The 17,500-nt window shown below is 42.1% G+C and overlaps 1 protein-coding gene across 4 annotated transcripts in view; it reads right to left on the reverse strand.

Moving 5' to 3' along the window:
- arhgef2a (Rho guanine nucleotide exchange factor (GEF) 2a) overlaps positions 1–17,500 on the reverse strand; it is a 67,486-nt gene that overhangs the window by 19,782 nt on the left and 30,204 nt on the right. For all 4 annotated transcript variants that reach the window (XM_080443194.1, XM_080443195.1, XM_080443197.1 and 1 more), the window contains 12 exons: positions 10,181–10,343; positions 7,914–7,981; positions 7,290–7,353; positions 7,049–7,181; positions 6,409–6,521; positions 6,092–6,235; positions 4,983–5,233; positions 4,248–4,373; positions 3,366–3,483; positions 1,771–1,847; positions 229–400; positions 1–8 (listed from right to left, as the gene is read on the reverse strand). The exon at positions 1–8 is cut by the window's left edge and continues 69 nt beyond it. In XM_080443194.1, coding sequence (XP_080299320.1) covers positions 1–8; positions 229–400; positions 1,771–1,847; positions 3,366–3,483; positions 4,248–4,373; positions 4,983–5,233; positions 6,092–6,235; positions 6,409–6,521; positions 7,049–7,181; positions 7,290–7,353; positions 7,914–7,981; positions 10,181–10,343 — 1,437 coding nt within the window. The remainder of the gene's footprint in view (positions 9–228; positions 401–1,770; positions 1,848–3,365; positions 3,484–4,247; positions 4,374–4,982; positions 5,234–6,091; positions 6,236–6,408; positions 6,522–7,048; positions 7,182–7,289; positions 7,354–7,913; positions 7,982–10,180; positions 10,344–17,500) is intronic.

Consider the following 17,500-nt stretch of genomic DNA (forward strand, 5'->3'; position numbering starts at 1 on the left):
CTGCAAATCTACACGCACACGCACGTACACACAAACACAAACAGAAAAATACTTAGTGCTAGTGCATCCATTTACACTATAAAATTGAAGCTGATAAATGGGTCCTATCTCCTGATTGGATGCATTTTGTAACCCACCTGAGAATGTATGTTCTGTTTAATAAAGATAATGAACACAATTGTTTGTGTGATAAATGAATCGTCAAGTAAGATTTCATAATAAGTGTACCTTTCAGTCTGGACCCGGGGGTCTTCCAGAGCAAGGACCCTTCGTGGATGAGCGACCGGCGGGGCAGCTCTCCCGGCCTGAACAGGCTCCCGTCCCGCACCTTGGTCTCGGCCCGCGGGTCCAGTCTGGCCTGGATCTCCTGAAGACGCTGGGACTTCTCCAGATCCACCACCTGCACCACAGCGGTCCACAGCATGGTCAGTGTGACACGCACATGCACCAGGGATGGGCATGTGCAGTGTAAAGTAACTAAGTATATTTACTCAAGTACTGTATGCGAGTACAATTTTGAGGATTGTTTTTACTTTACTGGAGTATTTCCATTTTTCAATACTTTTACTTCTACTCCACTACATCTCAGAGGCAAATATTGTACTTTTACTCCACTACAATTATTTGAAAACTTTAGTTACTAGTTACTTTGTAGATTTTGATTATCATTAAAAAACATACATTACCCACTTCAGCCCTATACATCTCGGCCATTTGAAAATAGACAATCTACAAGCTCACAATGTGTCGCGATGCAACGCATCGTGAGATCTGCTATTTTTGTATACATTTGAAAACGTGTGCATAATAAGTACTTTCTACTTTTGGTACATTTTGATACCAATGCTTTTGTACTTTTTACTCAAGTAAATTTTGAATTCCGGACTTTTACTTGTAAGGGCGCGCTCCCACCTCACTTTTATTTTACCTCTGGGGCGGAATCTGCCAATGCTTTGTCAATGCAAATGCGTGGATTCACGCAAGAGCGGATCTTTCCGCATGTCGCGCAGACGGTGCGTTTATCCGCTCTACACGACTTGTCCATTTGAAGCATACAGTATAACTGCTGGAGGCAGGAGCTGATTTTCCTCCTCTGTCCAATCGGGTGAGTCGAAGGTGGACCGTCCCAAGACTCAGGAAGCACCGTGGTGCTCAAGGCAGAAGGTGGTGCGGGCTACGGGGAGGGTCCTGAAAGTGAGTGACAGGTGCGTCACTCCCGTTTTTTAGAATCCGCTGGCTGCAAAAAACTGTGGCCGCGCACAACATGCGTTTAACAGCAGCCGACCATGTAGGCCTTGCGTTAGATCGCGTATTTGAATAGTTATTTTTTTGGTGAGATCTGACGTTCCTAGTGACAGAACCCTCGCTAGACGAGATTGATATCTCGAGATTTCAATCTCGTCTAGCGAGACTTCCGTTTTTTTTCTTTCTTTGTGACGGATCCGGGATGGAGTTATGAAATGTTTCTACTGTACCATTCATCCTAGGATATCATAACATCATAAAAAAGGTAAGAAAACCGTGGTCCAAAATTTCCCTTTAAGTAAACAACTGTGAGTACTTTTTCCACCACATCCTATCCCAGTTCAAATAGGGCTTAAAACATGTATTGTAACATATATTAGGTCTCATTCGGTACGGTTGTTTTCTTCTCTTCAAACGCTTTATTTTTTCTTCATTTGGTATTGCTAAATATTGTATGAGGAACAATTCTAGATTAGACAATAATAAATAACAAATATAAAAGACTGATGTTGAGGTGTCCTATACCTGTTGGTCCACTGAAGTGAGGAGTTCTCTGACCAGAGACAGAGCCTGGGCCACGGAGGAGGCCTCCTCTTCATCATCTGAGAGAGGAAGAAGAGAAGAACATGACATGACATGTTTCTACTGAACACTGGAGCACTGCTGCAAACATCACCATGGATACGGCTTAAACCAAGGCTTTGATTTGTCAAAAAAGAAATAAAAAAGGAAAGGTAATACCGTAATTTCCGGACTATAAGCAGCTACTTTTTTCCCATGCTTTAAGTTTGAACCCTACGGCCTATACAACGGTGCGGCTAATCTATGGATTTTTACAGCTAACGGCCACTAGGGGACCTTCTAAATCTATGGATTTCACACCTACGGCTTATAGTCCAGTGCAGCTTGTATATGCACACATTTGTTTTTTTCCCTAAATTTGGCTGGTGCGGCTTATATTCAGGTGCGCCTTATACTACGGAAATTACGGTAAATAAAAGAAGGGGGAAGGGGTCTTTTCTTAACCACGTACTGTACACCCTTTATAATTTTCACACAACAAATAGCGGAAATAGCTGCAAATCTACTAAATAGCGATCTACAAGCTCACAACGTGTTGTGATCGGCTGTTTTTGATGTAAAGATTTTGATTTTGTTTTTGAAAATATTCCATTTTAGATTCTTTGTGGAAAATTTGAGAGAGGGACAACTGTTACTGTGATTATCATTTGTAACTAAATAGGTAAATGGTGATTTATTATATATCATCGAGGGAAATAACAATTAAATATGTATTAATTATTAACCTACAGTGACTACAGTGCAGCCTACAGAAAAGCACAGTGACCTAGTGACTAAGACTGTCTAGTCTAGTATCATATGCCATTATGCATGGCCTGAGGAATCAGGTTTTATACATTTAAATCATCGGTGAACTGGCCACATTACGCACGACCATTACGCACAGCTGTCCACATGCACACCACGCTGAATGACTTCAAATGATTATGAATCTCCAGGCAGGTATAAATTGGTCATTGTAGCCTTCCTGTCATTATGTAATTCTAAGAGCAACACGCACACTGTGCAAAGATGATCTCTCTGGGTACGGTTTGAGATAATTGCATCTCCGACATTGTATCATTGGGACTGTGCCCCTTTGCTCTGCATGAATTGTTTTTATTGAGAATGTCTTAGATTTAAACCCATTAGACCTGAGGCCGATTCAAAAAAATGTCTGAAAAAAACGATACATAACAATATATGTTGCTATATCAGTAGTGCTCAAACTTTTTCAAGTCATGGACCCCCAAAATGATATGTATTTGGCCACGGACCCCCCATCTCAAAATATGTTGTTCCGGGGACCCCCAGAAGCAAAGATTTGAGTTTAAAATGTTCGCTTGAAAATAATATATATATATATTCACAGATTTGTACACATTTTCAAAAATGTTCAAAAATAGCAGATCTACAAGCTTGTAGTGCGGCTACGAGCTTGTAAATCTGTTATTTTTGAATAGCCAAAGTATAAAATAATGGTTTAAGTGGTTACACAGATGTTTTCCCGGTTTGAATGGGATAAACCGCCTCCACCTGAGTGGGGAGGAGGACCTCACCTTTGGTGTTGTCCAGGATGCGCTGGATGATGACTGGGTACTTGGTAATTCGCTGAGTCACCAGCAGGATGCATTCTGGGACGCCATGGCGACGCAGCAGGTGACCACGACTCAACCTCTGGCCAATCAGAAGAGAGGGGTGGGGCAAAAGTCTTAGAGCAGAGATTTTCAACCTTTTTTTTTATTTTAAGGACCCCAAGGACCCCTAGTTTGATATGCTTTCTGCTCATATAATTTCGTTGCAGATATAAAAACGTTATCAAATGGAAGTTCGTGGTCTAATGCATATCAAACTGATTTTCAACGTGGGGTATATGGACCACCTGGTGTCCTTAAGGGGGTTCCAGGGGTCCCCAACTAAATGATTGATAGTTGTCACAAAAATGGTCGTTTATGAGTCTGTAACTCTGAGAGGGAGCAAATGGAACCAAATGGACCCATGTGGCTCCATTTCTACACTCTCAGATTTAATTTGGGGTCTCAAAGATACAAATCCAATGGGGGTCCATGGGGTAATGGATATCAAACTGGGGGTCCTTGATTAAAATCACTGGTCTAAATGATCGAACGTTTTTCTCATAAATTAATGCCTACTTTGTCATACAAGAGTGTCATGCAAACGTCGCAAAAAATAGCAGATCATCATTGTGAGATTTAAAATCTGCAATTATTTTGCTGCTTTTGAACATTTTTTTAAATGAAAGTCAGTCTGTTGGTTTCTAATAAATATTGAACCAAAGAAAAGTATTAAGAGCTTGTGACTAAATAATAACTACATTGGATCCATTGGAACGTGGGTTCTCCTTTTTCACGTTTCCTGAGCAGTAAAGGTTTTGAACATACAAGGTTTCCACCCGACAGTGACGATAGTGTAGTCCTTACCCGTATAAAACACTGGAACCTCTTGTCTCGGGCCAGGAGCTCCTTGTACTGCTTGACGGCCTTCGGGTGCCGACTGCAGAACTCTGCGTATGTCTTCCTCATCTCATCTGCACAATGGCCTGAGAACTGACACACACACACACACACACAGGATTTTTTACTTTTTGACAAAATGTGGGTGAAAACATAGACCGTAAAAAAAATATGGACAGCGTCACATCATTGGTTTCTACAGACCACAAATGAAGCCTATTTTGCAGCGATTTCAAATCCGCAATTCTTTCTATATCCGGTTGATATCCGGTACGAAATGCAAACGGAAATTAATGCTATTGGCTGAAACCTCAGCGAGGGCGGGTCTTCACTCGGTAGAATCAGTAGTCACCCTAGAAACATACCCTACTTTATCATTAGCATAATGGACCATAATTTACCAAAACGCATATCATGGTGATTGAAAGAAGACTTTAAAGTAGCAACTGGAAGCATAGTATTTATGACAATGTTTATTAAGGTAATAAAAGGTTAAAAAAAAAAGTGTAAAGTTCTGAGAAAAAAACATCCGCTTGAATAGAGCCTAATTGCTTCTGCAAGCGTTGAAGCGGTGCCAGCGAGACTACAGGCCATTCATATGAACTGTCACACTTCCTATGTAGCCTCAATTTACAAGCCTCTAACATCTGTTAACCCGGTGGGCTAGGAAAATTGGGAATCGGCATTTGAAGTACCACATACCTGCTCTATGAGTACATCTCCCAGTTGGTTGATGGTGAAGTTGTACGTGGACCCGGGCTGCAGGCTGTGGTTCCTCCTCTGCAGCAGCTGTGCCAGGAAGCGGCCGTGCAGCACGGTCAGGCGGTCCAGGCAGGGGAAGATGGCGTGCACCGTGGCGGGCTCCAGGTGCACCTCCTCCAGCATGCCCTGGCGGAACACGCGCTCCATGATGCGCAGCGTCCGCATGTGATGCAGCTCCGTCTGAATCAGCTCTGAGGTAACCAGAAGCAAACGCATTGTCACCGTCTGGTCAAATGTTTGGTGACACTTTTTAACCCGCCGTTCCTAGTTTGAGCATGGCATTATAAGCAAGTACAAAAATAAAACAAAACAAAAAAACAAACAAGACTAATGTCAAAAGTTGACTTTTTTATTTTCTTTCAAAAATCAAACCACTTTCGACCATGTCAATAATAAGGACTTCCCACCCCTTTTTCATTGTCAAAAGGTGCCAAGAATTGTAACTAATAATTGTCAAACAATAGGCCATTTTCTTTTCATCTTCAAGAAATATCAAAATTGTTTTAAAAAAATTGCACATCTAGGGGCCCTATTTTTGCCGGTGCCTTACGCATTATCCCTAAACTTCTTTGCCATTTTTTACAAATGTAAAACATTTTCAAATAGTTCAACTAGCCAATCTACATCGACGCGTTGTGAGCTTGTAGATTGGCTATTTGAACTATTTGAAAATGTTTTTAAAAATAATAAAAAATGGCAAAGAAGTTTAGGGATAATGGGTAAGGCACTGGCGAAAATAGGGCCCCTAATCTTTATCAACCTGACGTCCCTATTGATTCCTGAGAAATGTAGTTATTGGCGTCGCAGTCTGAACTGTGCTGTGCGATTGGTCTATATTCGTGGGGATAGATATACAGCCTGGGGATTGTAGACATGAACATCGTATCAAATGGGGGTCCGCAGCCTAACGCATATAAATCTGCGGGCCTCAATATGAAAAATCGGTCGATAACCACCGTTCTCGACGGCGTTAAAAACCCCACATCAACAAACAGTTTGACGGTATAGTAGAGGGGGGAAAGTACGGGAAAAAAAACATTTGCGGTCACCGAAGATGACGTCCTGCCTCTTGATGACGTCTTTGCGGTGCGTCTGCAGATAGTCAGAGTCCACGGCCATGCTCCACGAGTCCACCTCGAAGTCACGCCCTTCAATCTCCAGCTCCTCCAGCATGGACACGTAGTACATCTCCCCTGAAAACACACAGACAGAATGGCTCTTTAAAACAGTGGTCCTCAAAAACATTTTCATGTCAAGGACCCCCAAATGTGTACAGTATTTTGCTAAAATAGCAGATCCACAAGCTCGTATCAAATGCACTTACTGCAACTTTAAGTAGAAAATGTGAGTATAAATGAAGCGTTACCTTCGTCATTGTTGAGTGACTCCATGGACATGGCTCTGTTCCTCACGTTGAGAGAGTCTGTCGACTGAGACAGAATCCTACGCAGTCCCAACGGAGAGTCCTCGTTCAGGTTCCTACGCACACACACACACGCACACGCACACGCACACGCACACGCGCGCACACACACACACACACACACACACACACACACACACACACACACACACACGCAAGCAAGCATTCACACACACACAAATAATTGGGTTTTCATACCACCTTATCTTAGTTAATAACGATTATATATCGTTAATAATAATGATTATAAAACTGAAAAAGGTTTGAGTGTCAGCTACTGTATGCTGTATGACTCAGGCATATTTCTTGCAGTGGAGTTATGGTAAGCCGCCCTGCTTAATATGCCCCAAATTTTTTGACTCACCCGCCATGTTATTGGTGGAAATGAGACTCACCCTGCAATGTTATTGGCGGAGACTATTGAGACTCACCCTGCCATGTTATTGGAGGAGACTATTGAGACTCACCCTGCCATGTTATTGGTGGAGACTAGTGGATATGAAACTCACCCTGCCATGTTATTGTTGGAAATGAGACTCACCCTGCGATGTTATTGGTGGAGACTATTGGAAATGAGACTCACCCTGCAATGTTATTGGTGGAGACGCTCTTGGATAAGGACAGGCTGGAGCGCCCCCTACGGGAGCCTAGCAGGGACTGACGCAGATTGTCAGAGTGGTAGATGGCTGAACTGGGTCGCTCGCGCATCACTGGGTCTGCGGGGTCAGAACGTAAACATTGTTTCTAGAGTTTAATAATCACAAACGATGAGCAGATCAACAGTGCAACAGAGATTCCTTAGAAAATCACAGAAAGTGTCTTACTTTTGTTGCGTAGAGTCACGTTTTGGAGGGCTGAGTTGGTCCTCATCAGGGCCAGCTTATGTTGCTGTGGAGAGGAAAAGTCAGTACATACAGTACATGTTAGACTTCAGTGGTGTTATGGTTCTTTTAAACTTATATCTTACATAACCTGAAACGTTCCAGAGCCTGTGAAGTTCTGTGATTTTTTTTTGTTCACGTTTCCATTATGACCACAATACAGCATAAAAACTATTCTTGATGAATTGAATACATAGGACCACAACGGAAACAAGCCCTCAGGGCTTTTTGTGTTTTTTAGCATTACTTGTGTAATTGTACCGCTGTACTATTTGCAATTTGTTAATACAGTATTTAATCAAACCACCCCTGAAGGGAGAGGTACGTCATACAAAAACAAACAGCTTGTAGATCGGCTATTTCCACTTTATGGGAAAATATTTTTTAAAGTATACGTTCTGGGTTCCCTACCTACTGAGCAGGGCCCAAATTAGGGCTCTGAGAACCGTACGTGAAAGCAAATGGAAACATATCCATATAACCCCTGAAATACATAACACGGCACAGTTCAGCTTAGTTCTCGCGGTGGAAAAAGGGTCATTAGAGTTTGCTCGGTTTGTGTCTTACCCGTTGTTTCATCTTGATGCAGTTGGGCAGCGTGTCCCGACAGCGATTGTGGATGGTGACGTTACAGGCTGCAGAGAAGACAGGGAAACAAACATGACGTTAGGACATATTGTTACAGGCTGCAGAGAAAACAGGGAAACAAACATGACGTTAGGAGGATAGATTGTTACAGGCTGCAGAGAAGACGGGGAAACAAACATGACGTTAGGACATATTGTTACAGGCTGCAGAGAAGACGGGGAAACAAACACGACGTTAGGACAGAGTGTTACAGACTGCAGAGAAGACGGGGAAACAAACATGACGTTAGGATATATTGTTACAGGCTGCAGAGAAGACGGGGAAACAAACACAACGTTAGGACAGATTGTTACAGGCTGCAGAGAAGACGGGGAAACAAACATGACGTCAGGACAGATTGTTACAGGCTGCAGAGAAGACGGGGAAACAAACATGACGTTAGGACAGATTGTTACAGGCTGCAGAGAAGACGGGGAAACAAACACAACGTTAGGACAGATTGTTACAGGCTGCAGAGAAGACGGGGAAACAAACATGACGTTAGGACAGATTGTTACAGGCTGCAGAGAAGACGGGGAAACAAACACGACATTGGGACAGATTGTTACAGGCTGCAAAGAAAACAGGTAAACAAACATGACGTTAGATAGATCGTTACATGTACTGTACTTTCTGACACGTGGTGAGATCGCACAGCTCTGCTCCGTTGTATCAATGACTGAGTAAACAATCTACACGCTAATGCAATCAGCCCACTGGTTGGGAGCGTAGAAGCGTGACAACAGAGTACATCCCATAGCCTGGGGGACCGTGACATCAGAGCCTGTGGCCATTCATGCTCAGTGGCGAAAACTGCAGCCGTAGAGTTACACAGAGTTCCCAAAAAACGCTAATAAACAGCTTGAATGTTGAGACCAAATTTGACCATGTTTCACCCGCTTAATGCAACTGAACTCCCCTGTTTTAAGTCAGTGGTTCTCAATCATTTTCAAGGACCCCCAAATTGATGTTCGGCCACAGACCCCCATCGCAAAAGATCTAGCGGCGGGGAACCCCAGAAGAGAAGAGTTTGTGTTAAAAGTTTTCAAAACTAATCCAAAGTATTCAACAAAAATAAATCCCGAAAATAGACAATGCACAAGCTCACAGTGAGCTTGTAGATCGGCTAATTTTTTGTATAAAATAGTGTTAAAGTGGTTTGATGCTGTATTAGCACATTTGCTGGGGACCCCTTGGAACGCCCTCAAGGATACCTGGGAGTCCGCGGACCCCAGTTTGAGAACCAGTGGTCTAAACTAAATGACTTGCTGTGTTGTCTTTCTGCTGCTTCTGCCTGACCTCATCCTCCATGGCACAAGGTTACTGCTTTCACTTCCTGTTCACAACACTCAAACAGGAAGTCAGCTGCAGGGCAGTCAAATGACTTTCAACCCCTCTCACCGACAAACACCCTTAGATGAAAGCTACAGTAGGCCTGTGTGTGTGTGTGTGTGTGTGTGTGTGTGTGTGTGTGTGTGTGTGTGTGTGTGTGTGTGTGTGTGTGTGTGTGTGTGTGTGTGTGTGTGTGTGTGTGTGTGTGTACTTGTATTACTATACTTGTGGGGGCCAAATGTCCCCACAAGTATAGCAGTAGAATTTGAGAAGTAGACTAGACATTGTGAGGACAGTTTTCTCATTACATTTTGGTACCATGTTTGTCTACTCGGTCTGTGGACAGTTCAGAAACCCGCCTACCAGTGACATCATCGATGGGGAATCCAAGCTAATAGAAACTGCAGGCTTTCTATTCCTGGAAAGTCAGCATGCTATGATGAAAGCTATTGTTCTCGCATTCATAAAAATCTATACAAAATGTGAAATATTGTTTAAAAAAAAGGCCTAATGATGATGTCACTGTTAGGCAGGTTTCTGAAGTATCCACAGGAGAAAAAAAACTTTATTTTTTTAAATAAAAGATTCATTTTGGGGCTTTTTTATGCCTTTATTATTGCTATGACTAACAGGAAATGGGGAGAGAGAGATGGGGGGTGACACGCAGCAAAGGCCGTCGGGATCGGGACTCGAACTCGCGACACGCTGTCAGGCTTCATCGTAGCCTAGGTGCCCGGACCGCTACGCCAGCAGTCCGGGCCAAATTTTATGATGAAGATTAGTGAGGACCAATTTAGGTTGAAAATGGGTGAAGTCGTCCTTTAAGTTCAGTACTCAAGTAAAACTCCTTAGTTACTGTGGTGGTTGGTACTCACTGGGACAGCTGAGGGCCTCCTTGGCGGTGATGCTCTTGTTGCATGCGGTGCACAGCGTGGTTCCAGACACCGTCAGGGAGGTGTAGAGGTGACCGTTGCTGTAGCGTGCCTCCCTCTCCCGAGCATCCTTTTCTCTCTCCCTCATCCTCTCCTTCTCTTTGTTCTGGTGAAGACAGACAGACAAATGATACGTTACAATGGTAACGCAAAAGGCCTGTCACAATTATTACATAATCGCCTTATCGCAATTATGTGAGATAATCGCAATTAATTTTGCATAAGCGTCAGAATCCTTTCCATTCTCCTGTACAAATTCATCTGGTGAGAAATTCACTACGACACATCGCAACGCAATACATTGCGAGCATGTAGTTCGGCAATGTGCCTGACTGTAGGAAAAGCTTCAATGTCCCTTCATTTATAGTTTTTTTGTGGCAAAAGGATCACTTGCGGGTTGAAGCCTTTGCCTCAAAACTATTCTTTGGCTTTTCACAATAACTGTGGAAAGCTTGGTTTCTATTTGCTGTTCAGTGCTCAGATCCTGTCTAGAGGCCGCCTACTATATCTGGTAATTTACACACATACGTACATGCAAACACAGAAACTGTTTCCGTATCCGCTCTTAGTAAAGTAAACTAGAAAAAGTGCTCCTCGGAGCACAGGTGTCCGCCAGGTCAGGTAGGTTATTGTGGACCAGCAATGTTCAGAATTTGCCAATCAGGATGGAATATAAAAAATCGGACGTAACCATCTTGATCACTTGACTATAGAGATAATGTGTACTGATTTGCATGATGTTTGGACAAAATGTGTAGGAGTAATATAAAAAATAAGAATCGGCCTCCTGGTGGCGCTATAATAGGGCAATGTGAAAAGGGTGGCGTTTGTTCTTCAACGTAGTGCGAATGTGCGTGCAAAGTTCCACCACAATCGGACGCTGCGTTCATGATTTGCAGCATTTTGTTGAAAACGGGCCACTCCTGCAAACTTTAGATGTCAATGTTAGCCAATCAGGGTGGAATATGAAAAATCAAATAGACCCATCTTGATCACATGACTATAGAGATCATGTGTACCGATTTGCGTGAAATTTGGATAAAATATGAAAGCTTAATCTCAAAATATGTGTTTTACATAAGTCGGCCTCCTGGTGGCGCTATAAAAGGCTAATGTGAAAAATGCAGGGCAGATGTTTTTCCTTGGCCTCTAGGGAGTATGCGTGCAAAGTTTTACTCAGATCGGTGCAGTTACAGTTATAAATGCAAATTGGCCTTTTATAGCGCCACCATGAGGCTGATTTGAAAACGTTCAAGTGGCATTTGTTCCTCGGCATAGTGGGAATGTGCGTGTGAAATTTCACGGAAATCGCAAGCTGCGTTCATGATTTGAGGCATTTAGTTCAAAATGGACCAATCCTGCAAACTTTGGGAGCCAACCTTAGCCAATCAGGATGGAATGTGGAAAATCAGACAGATTCTTGTTGATCACATGAATATAGAGATACTGTGTACCGATTTGCGTGATGTTTGGATAAAATCTGTAGGAGTAATATAAAAAAATGGGTTTTGCACAAATTGGTCTCCTGGTGGCGCTATAACAGGCCCATGTGAAAAATTTGGGGCAGAGGTTCTGAATTGGCATCCAGGGAGTGTGTGTGCACAGTTTCGCAGCGACCGGGCCAACGGTGCCTGAGATTAGCTGTTCACAGACAGATGGACGGACGGACACACGGACACACAAACGGACACACGGACAGGGGGTAAAACATACTCTCTCGCCATGCCTTTCGGCCTGGCGGAGACAATGAACTGCTTCACAGTAATGCTGGTTAGAACTATGCAAGTGTAACTAAGAAATTGGATAAGACATAGATATAGATATTTTCGACACACAGATAAAGAAATAAAAAGAAGAATTCATGACCAAAATTGCAAAAACATGGCGGACCTGAGACATCTGCCGGTGGTGCCAAAGACCAGACAAAAAAATTGGGTCATCCCTATGTTCCCCAGGTTCTAGTTTCTAGGTTTAGGGCTAGGGTTAGGGTTAAATCTTTATTAAAGACTAATTTCTTCTCACTGGCCTTAAGCGACAGCTGATGGCACCCTACGTTTCCCCTTATACTGGTGCTAATGTTTTTTTTTTTATTAAGAACAGATTATGAAGTGGTATGTAATTTGTACAATGTACATATTTTTTTAAGTAAAACTAAATTCAAAGAAATAAAAAAAATAAGACAAAAGGAAAAGAAAACCCTCAATCCCTCCCAACCCATACTGCTCAGTGACATAAAGAAGTAAAATAAAATGTTGCTATGGAAAACAAAAACAACACTTGTTGATGATGAATAATGATAGACAGTCGATCGCACCAATGGTGTCCTGTCCGTTGCTAAGTTATTCAGGTAACGAACGAGGGGCAGCCAAACCTTTTTAAGGAGTAGTTCACCCCCAAAAAAACTTATTTTCTATCAATTACACACCCCATGAAGTATTGAATTCATGGAGACTTTTTAGTTTTTGTCGCATTCCTAAGCCAATAATTTGATGACCGGCTGTCTCTCCGGTAGGAAACTCAAAGAATCTCCTTTGAGTCTCCTACAGGATACATTAGTATCTTTCCGCCGGTAATCAAATGATTGGCTTAGGAATGCGACAAAAACAAAAAAAATCTCCATGAATTCAATGCTTCATGGGGTGTGTAATTGATAGAAAATATGTAATTTACTCCTACTCTCCTTTAAGGAGTACCTTATTCTCTCAAGGTGAAGTAGTCATTTCATTGAGCCAATGTTTAAATGCCTGGTGCTAATGTTTTAACCTGTATTAGCTCTTTGGTTGACCTGGTCATGTTAAATGTGCTCTATAAATAACATTTGAGTTGAGTTGAGGGTCCTAGAGATACAAATGAATGGGGGTCCAGGAACAATGCACAGTTTATCAAACTTGGGGTCGTTGAAATGAAAAAGGTTGAGAATCACTGGGCTAGAGGGATAACATGAAGGGCTGTTTTTTTTCTGGTGAATAACTTGTTGACCTTTCAGAACAGAGTCCTAACAGCTCTGGCAGTATTCCCCGACGGCCATTTGCCACTTTTGTTTTAGCAACAACTTCCTCTCCCCTCTGCAGGCCTGAAAAGAGGAAGTATGCGCAGGCTACTTCCTGTTTGCTGCTGAATGCAATCAGGCGAGCACAATTCCCCTCGAAACGTGATTTGACCCCCCCCCCAACACTAGGTCAGCGATTCCCAACCTGTGGGGCAAGGCCAATAGGATATTACAAGTGGGCACCCAAATAATTGGCAAAACAGACTTTATTGATAGCAACATAAAAAATTATTCTTCTAAGAATATGTAGACCTTTTTGAATGCGCTGTTAATGATATTTTTTATAGTGTTCAGATAGTAGTTCAGAACAGGGGTCTCCCAGTCTCTTCAGCAAAAAACTTTTAGGTGGGACAATTTTATAGTGTTGTATGCTAATTATTTTGGCTTTGTTTCATTATTTCCAATTGCATTAGCAAACACAATACAAAAGACTTTTGAACAGTCACATATTTCTGAACATGTGTACTTAAACAGTCTGAAACAAGGTGATTTTAGTGCTGCTTGTAGTCGCACCAGGGTGCGACAGCTGGTCGGCCGGCCTCAAGGCTCTGCAAGAGACGGGGGAGCCAGCCCATTTTAAAAAGCAAACATTATAAAAGCTTAAAATTTATTCGGAAGAGGACAGGGAGCCAATGGCGCGAGGCCAATACTGGAGTGATATGTTCTCGCATCTCTTTTTCTAACCCTAATCCACAATGTGAAATCCTACTAAATCCTAATTCGTGTACAAATGGAACCGGTAAGGGTCCATTTGTACACTCTCAGGGAGTACGTTCGTCCAGCGTCCATTTGGTTCAAAACTATCAGTCATTTAGCATGGAAGCCCCTCAAGAACCTGCTGGGGTCCCCAGACCCCATGCTGAGAACCAGAGCTCTAGACCAGGGGTCTTCAACATTTTTAAGGCCAAGGACCCCTTAGCTGAGAGAGAAATAATGAAGCAGGGACCCCCACTACATACTGTATAAAATGGACTTGTTTGACAGCCCTATCATCCATGTTGTGTAAATTAATGTTTGGTTTATACATTATCTTTATTGGATTCTTTTCAGACATTTAACCACTTAAACCTCAATATTTGACCCTAGGCTCTGTACTTGATTTGCTCAATTTTCCCTGAACACCAAACATCTTTGCCGAAAATAGCCTATACAAGCTCACAACGCGTCAGTCAGCGCAACGCTTTGTGAGCTAGTGAATTGGCTATTTTTGGCGAATGTTCCCCCAGAATAGGGATGCTATGCTAAGTGGTTAAAGTAAAAATATAACGAAAAGTTCTTATCACACAAATATTTGGTGGTCCCCCTTTAGTAACTCTGAGGACCCCCTAGGGGTCTTGGGTCCCCTGTTTAAGACCCATGCTAGCCCACACATGGGCAACATAAGGCCCGAGGACCAGATCAAGCCCGTGGACCATCTCAATCTGGCCTACATCATCCTCAAAGAAAACAACACAAGCACCCAAAAAAGAATCTTAATTATAAAAGGCAGCATTATGTTATGTTATGAGGAAAATGTTTCATCAGTGACCTATGGAGTGGTGCATATCAAACAACTGGCAAGATATACATGAGTAGTGGGTTAACCCATTCAATCCGGGAACTCAGTGCTGCGGGTTTGCCGTGCTATGAGCTTGTACATCTCCTATTTCTTGTATCATGAAACCTGGAACAAAACCAAAATGATATATATTTTGCCGTGGACCCCCCATTTCAAAATATGTTGTTCCAGGGAACCATTTTTCCCCTTTAAAAATATATATATTCAGCGATTTGCACAAATTTTCATGATTTTTCAAGTATAAAATAATGATTAAAGTGGTTACACAGATGGGTTCCCGGTCTTAATGGTTTAAAAGTTGATACTACATTGTATCAACTTGTAGTGTTTTATGTAAGTAATCTTTTCATTGGTTTATTTGACCTCTTATCGTTATGCCAGTTAATTCCTCCCCACACACATGTTGTCATTGCTGTTGTAGCCTACTGACTCACCTGCCAGTGAGGAGCCCCCACCGGGAGGAAGTACCCTCTGTCCTGCTCCTCCCACCCAACACTCCTTACTGACAGTGTGGAACTTTCCGGGGTTGAATACCGTATAATGCATGGAAAGTTAGTACCATCTAGCGGACTATCAGGGTTATTACAACAAAGACCGTTTAGCTTTTTTTTTTTAACAGTATAAAAACGTCCTAAAACTTCCGATTGGTGCGGGAGATTATTATAGATAATTCGTTATACTCAGGGGAAATATACCTATCATTGGTATATCACTTTATGGCTGGTGAAACTGTTGTAATGTAAATACATGTAACGTATATTCCTTCCAAAGGAAGTTGCGCCTTTTATGGGGCTTATACGAATGCGCCCAAGTTGTTGTTGGTCAGTGTGAAAAAAGCTCGATGGAGATTGGAGGGGGAAATGGTATGTACGGAGTAATAAGCTGCAAACATAACGTAGAGTTGTGCAAACATTTCATCTGTACAAGTTTTGCTTTCCGTAGTATGCTATGCTCATTATTGGTTGCTTATATGTGTTTATATTTCCATTTTCAACAGTTAAATTACCTGCTAAGAGAACCTACAACAATTACTACTGTGAACAAAGGGTTAGCGTGTTGACTAGGACAAAGCTAGCCGCGCATAAACGCAGACTGGCACATTAGGCTTTTCTTCTCAGTTTTATTCAGGGTTTAATTGTATTTGTGTGTATTATGTGTGTTTGTGAGAGTGGATGGCATAAAAAGCAAAAAGACACGTCCTCTTTTGTGTGGTTTTTATTGTAGGAAATAATCGTTGAGTAATTCATACCTAAACCTCTGACCATCGAGCCCTTTTACGGAGGGATCACACTCCCAAGATAGGAAAGAAATAGGCCTGTTTTGGTAAAATCCGTACAGACAGGTACCACACCCCAGCCCGTAGGAGTATGTGCAACGCCAAATATCACCCTCCCGCCCGACTTCCCTCTCTCCCAACACGGGCCAATTATGTTCGTATAGGCACTTGACAAAGCCGGGTGCACCGTGATGGATTCGAACCCCCAGCCTCCGCGGTGGTGGCAGGCACTTTACCACGGTGCCACCCGAGCTCTATCTTTTCATTGTAACGTCAGAGTATGCCAAAGTCACATACAGTGTGGTCTCACATAGCCAAACAACTATTCCACAATCTCCGAATGCTATATAGAGTCTGGAACTACACCCCCTGAAAGCTGAGAAAGGAAGCTGTCAACCTGTTCGTCATTTCCGTTCACGGAAATACATTTCTAAAGTCATTTCAGTTTCTGATAAGCAACAAGCGGCCATAGCAGTGCCCCATTTGCACCATTCTGTGGTGCCATACAGTAGATAGAAAACCTAGACATTTTTCCCATAGAGATTTCCGAAAAAATATTTATATAAATTATTTTAAGCCTGGAACAACCAAGCCATCCAGGCTCCTGGTGAATCATGATCATAAAACATTTGATTCTGTGTCAAAATATATTTTAATACCGTATGTAATTATATTATAAACTATATTTAATACCCTTTTTAGCAGTTTCTTTTTATTATTTTTTTATTAAACACAATTGTTTTCAAAAGAATTTCAGAAATTAAAAAAGTCTAAGAAATTCCATAAATTAAAGCTGCACTATGTAACTTTCCTCTTCTACCCCGGATTTGAACCGGGTTTCTTTAATAATAATAAAAGAAACAGCGTGCAAGTGCAATTTTTACCATTGAGCGAATAGAGTCTGCCTGCTTGCTCAGGGGATAAATTTAATCTTGATCATCAGGTCAAAATTTTTGTCAAATCCTGTGTCTTAGGTGAGACATGACCTTTGACACGATCTAAATGTCTCAATAGAAGAGCAGGGAGACCAAATACAACCACCCCAATTGTATACGTTATATTGTATTAACATACTCTACCGTGCAGATAAGACAAAATTAAATTGTATTCATAAAAATAAATAAAGTTACATAGTGCTGCTTTCAATTAATTAGTAACAAATAAGGACAATAATAGTGAAAATAGCATGGATCTACAAGCTCACAACGCTATTTTCACTAGTTTGGGTCGCGGGGGGACAGGGGTTCCGGGACCCCTAGGGGGTCCTCAGAGTTACTCCAGAGGTCCGCCAGATCTTTGTGATAGGATTTTTTTTTTTACATTAACCTCTTGAACCCTAGCATCTCTATTCTGAGGGACACTAGCCGAAAATAGCCGATC

Source organism: Gymnoscopelus braueri (genome assembly GCF_963280865.1).
Source record: "Gymnoscopelus braueri genome assembly, chromosome: 11".
Lineage (NCBI taxonomy): Eukaryota > Metazoa > Chordata > Actinopteri > Myctophiformes > Myctophidae > Gymnoscopelus > Gymnoscopelus braueri.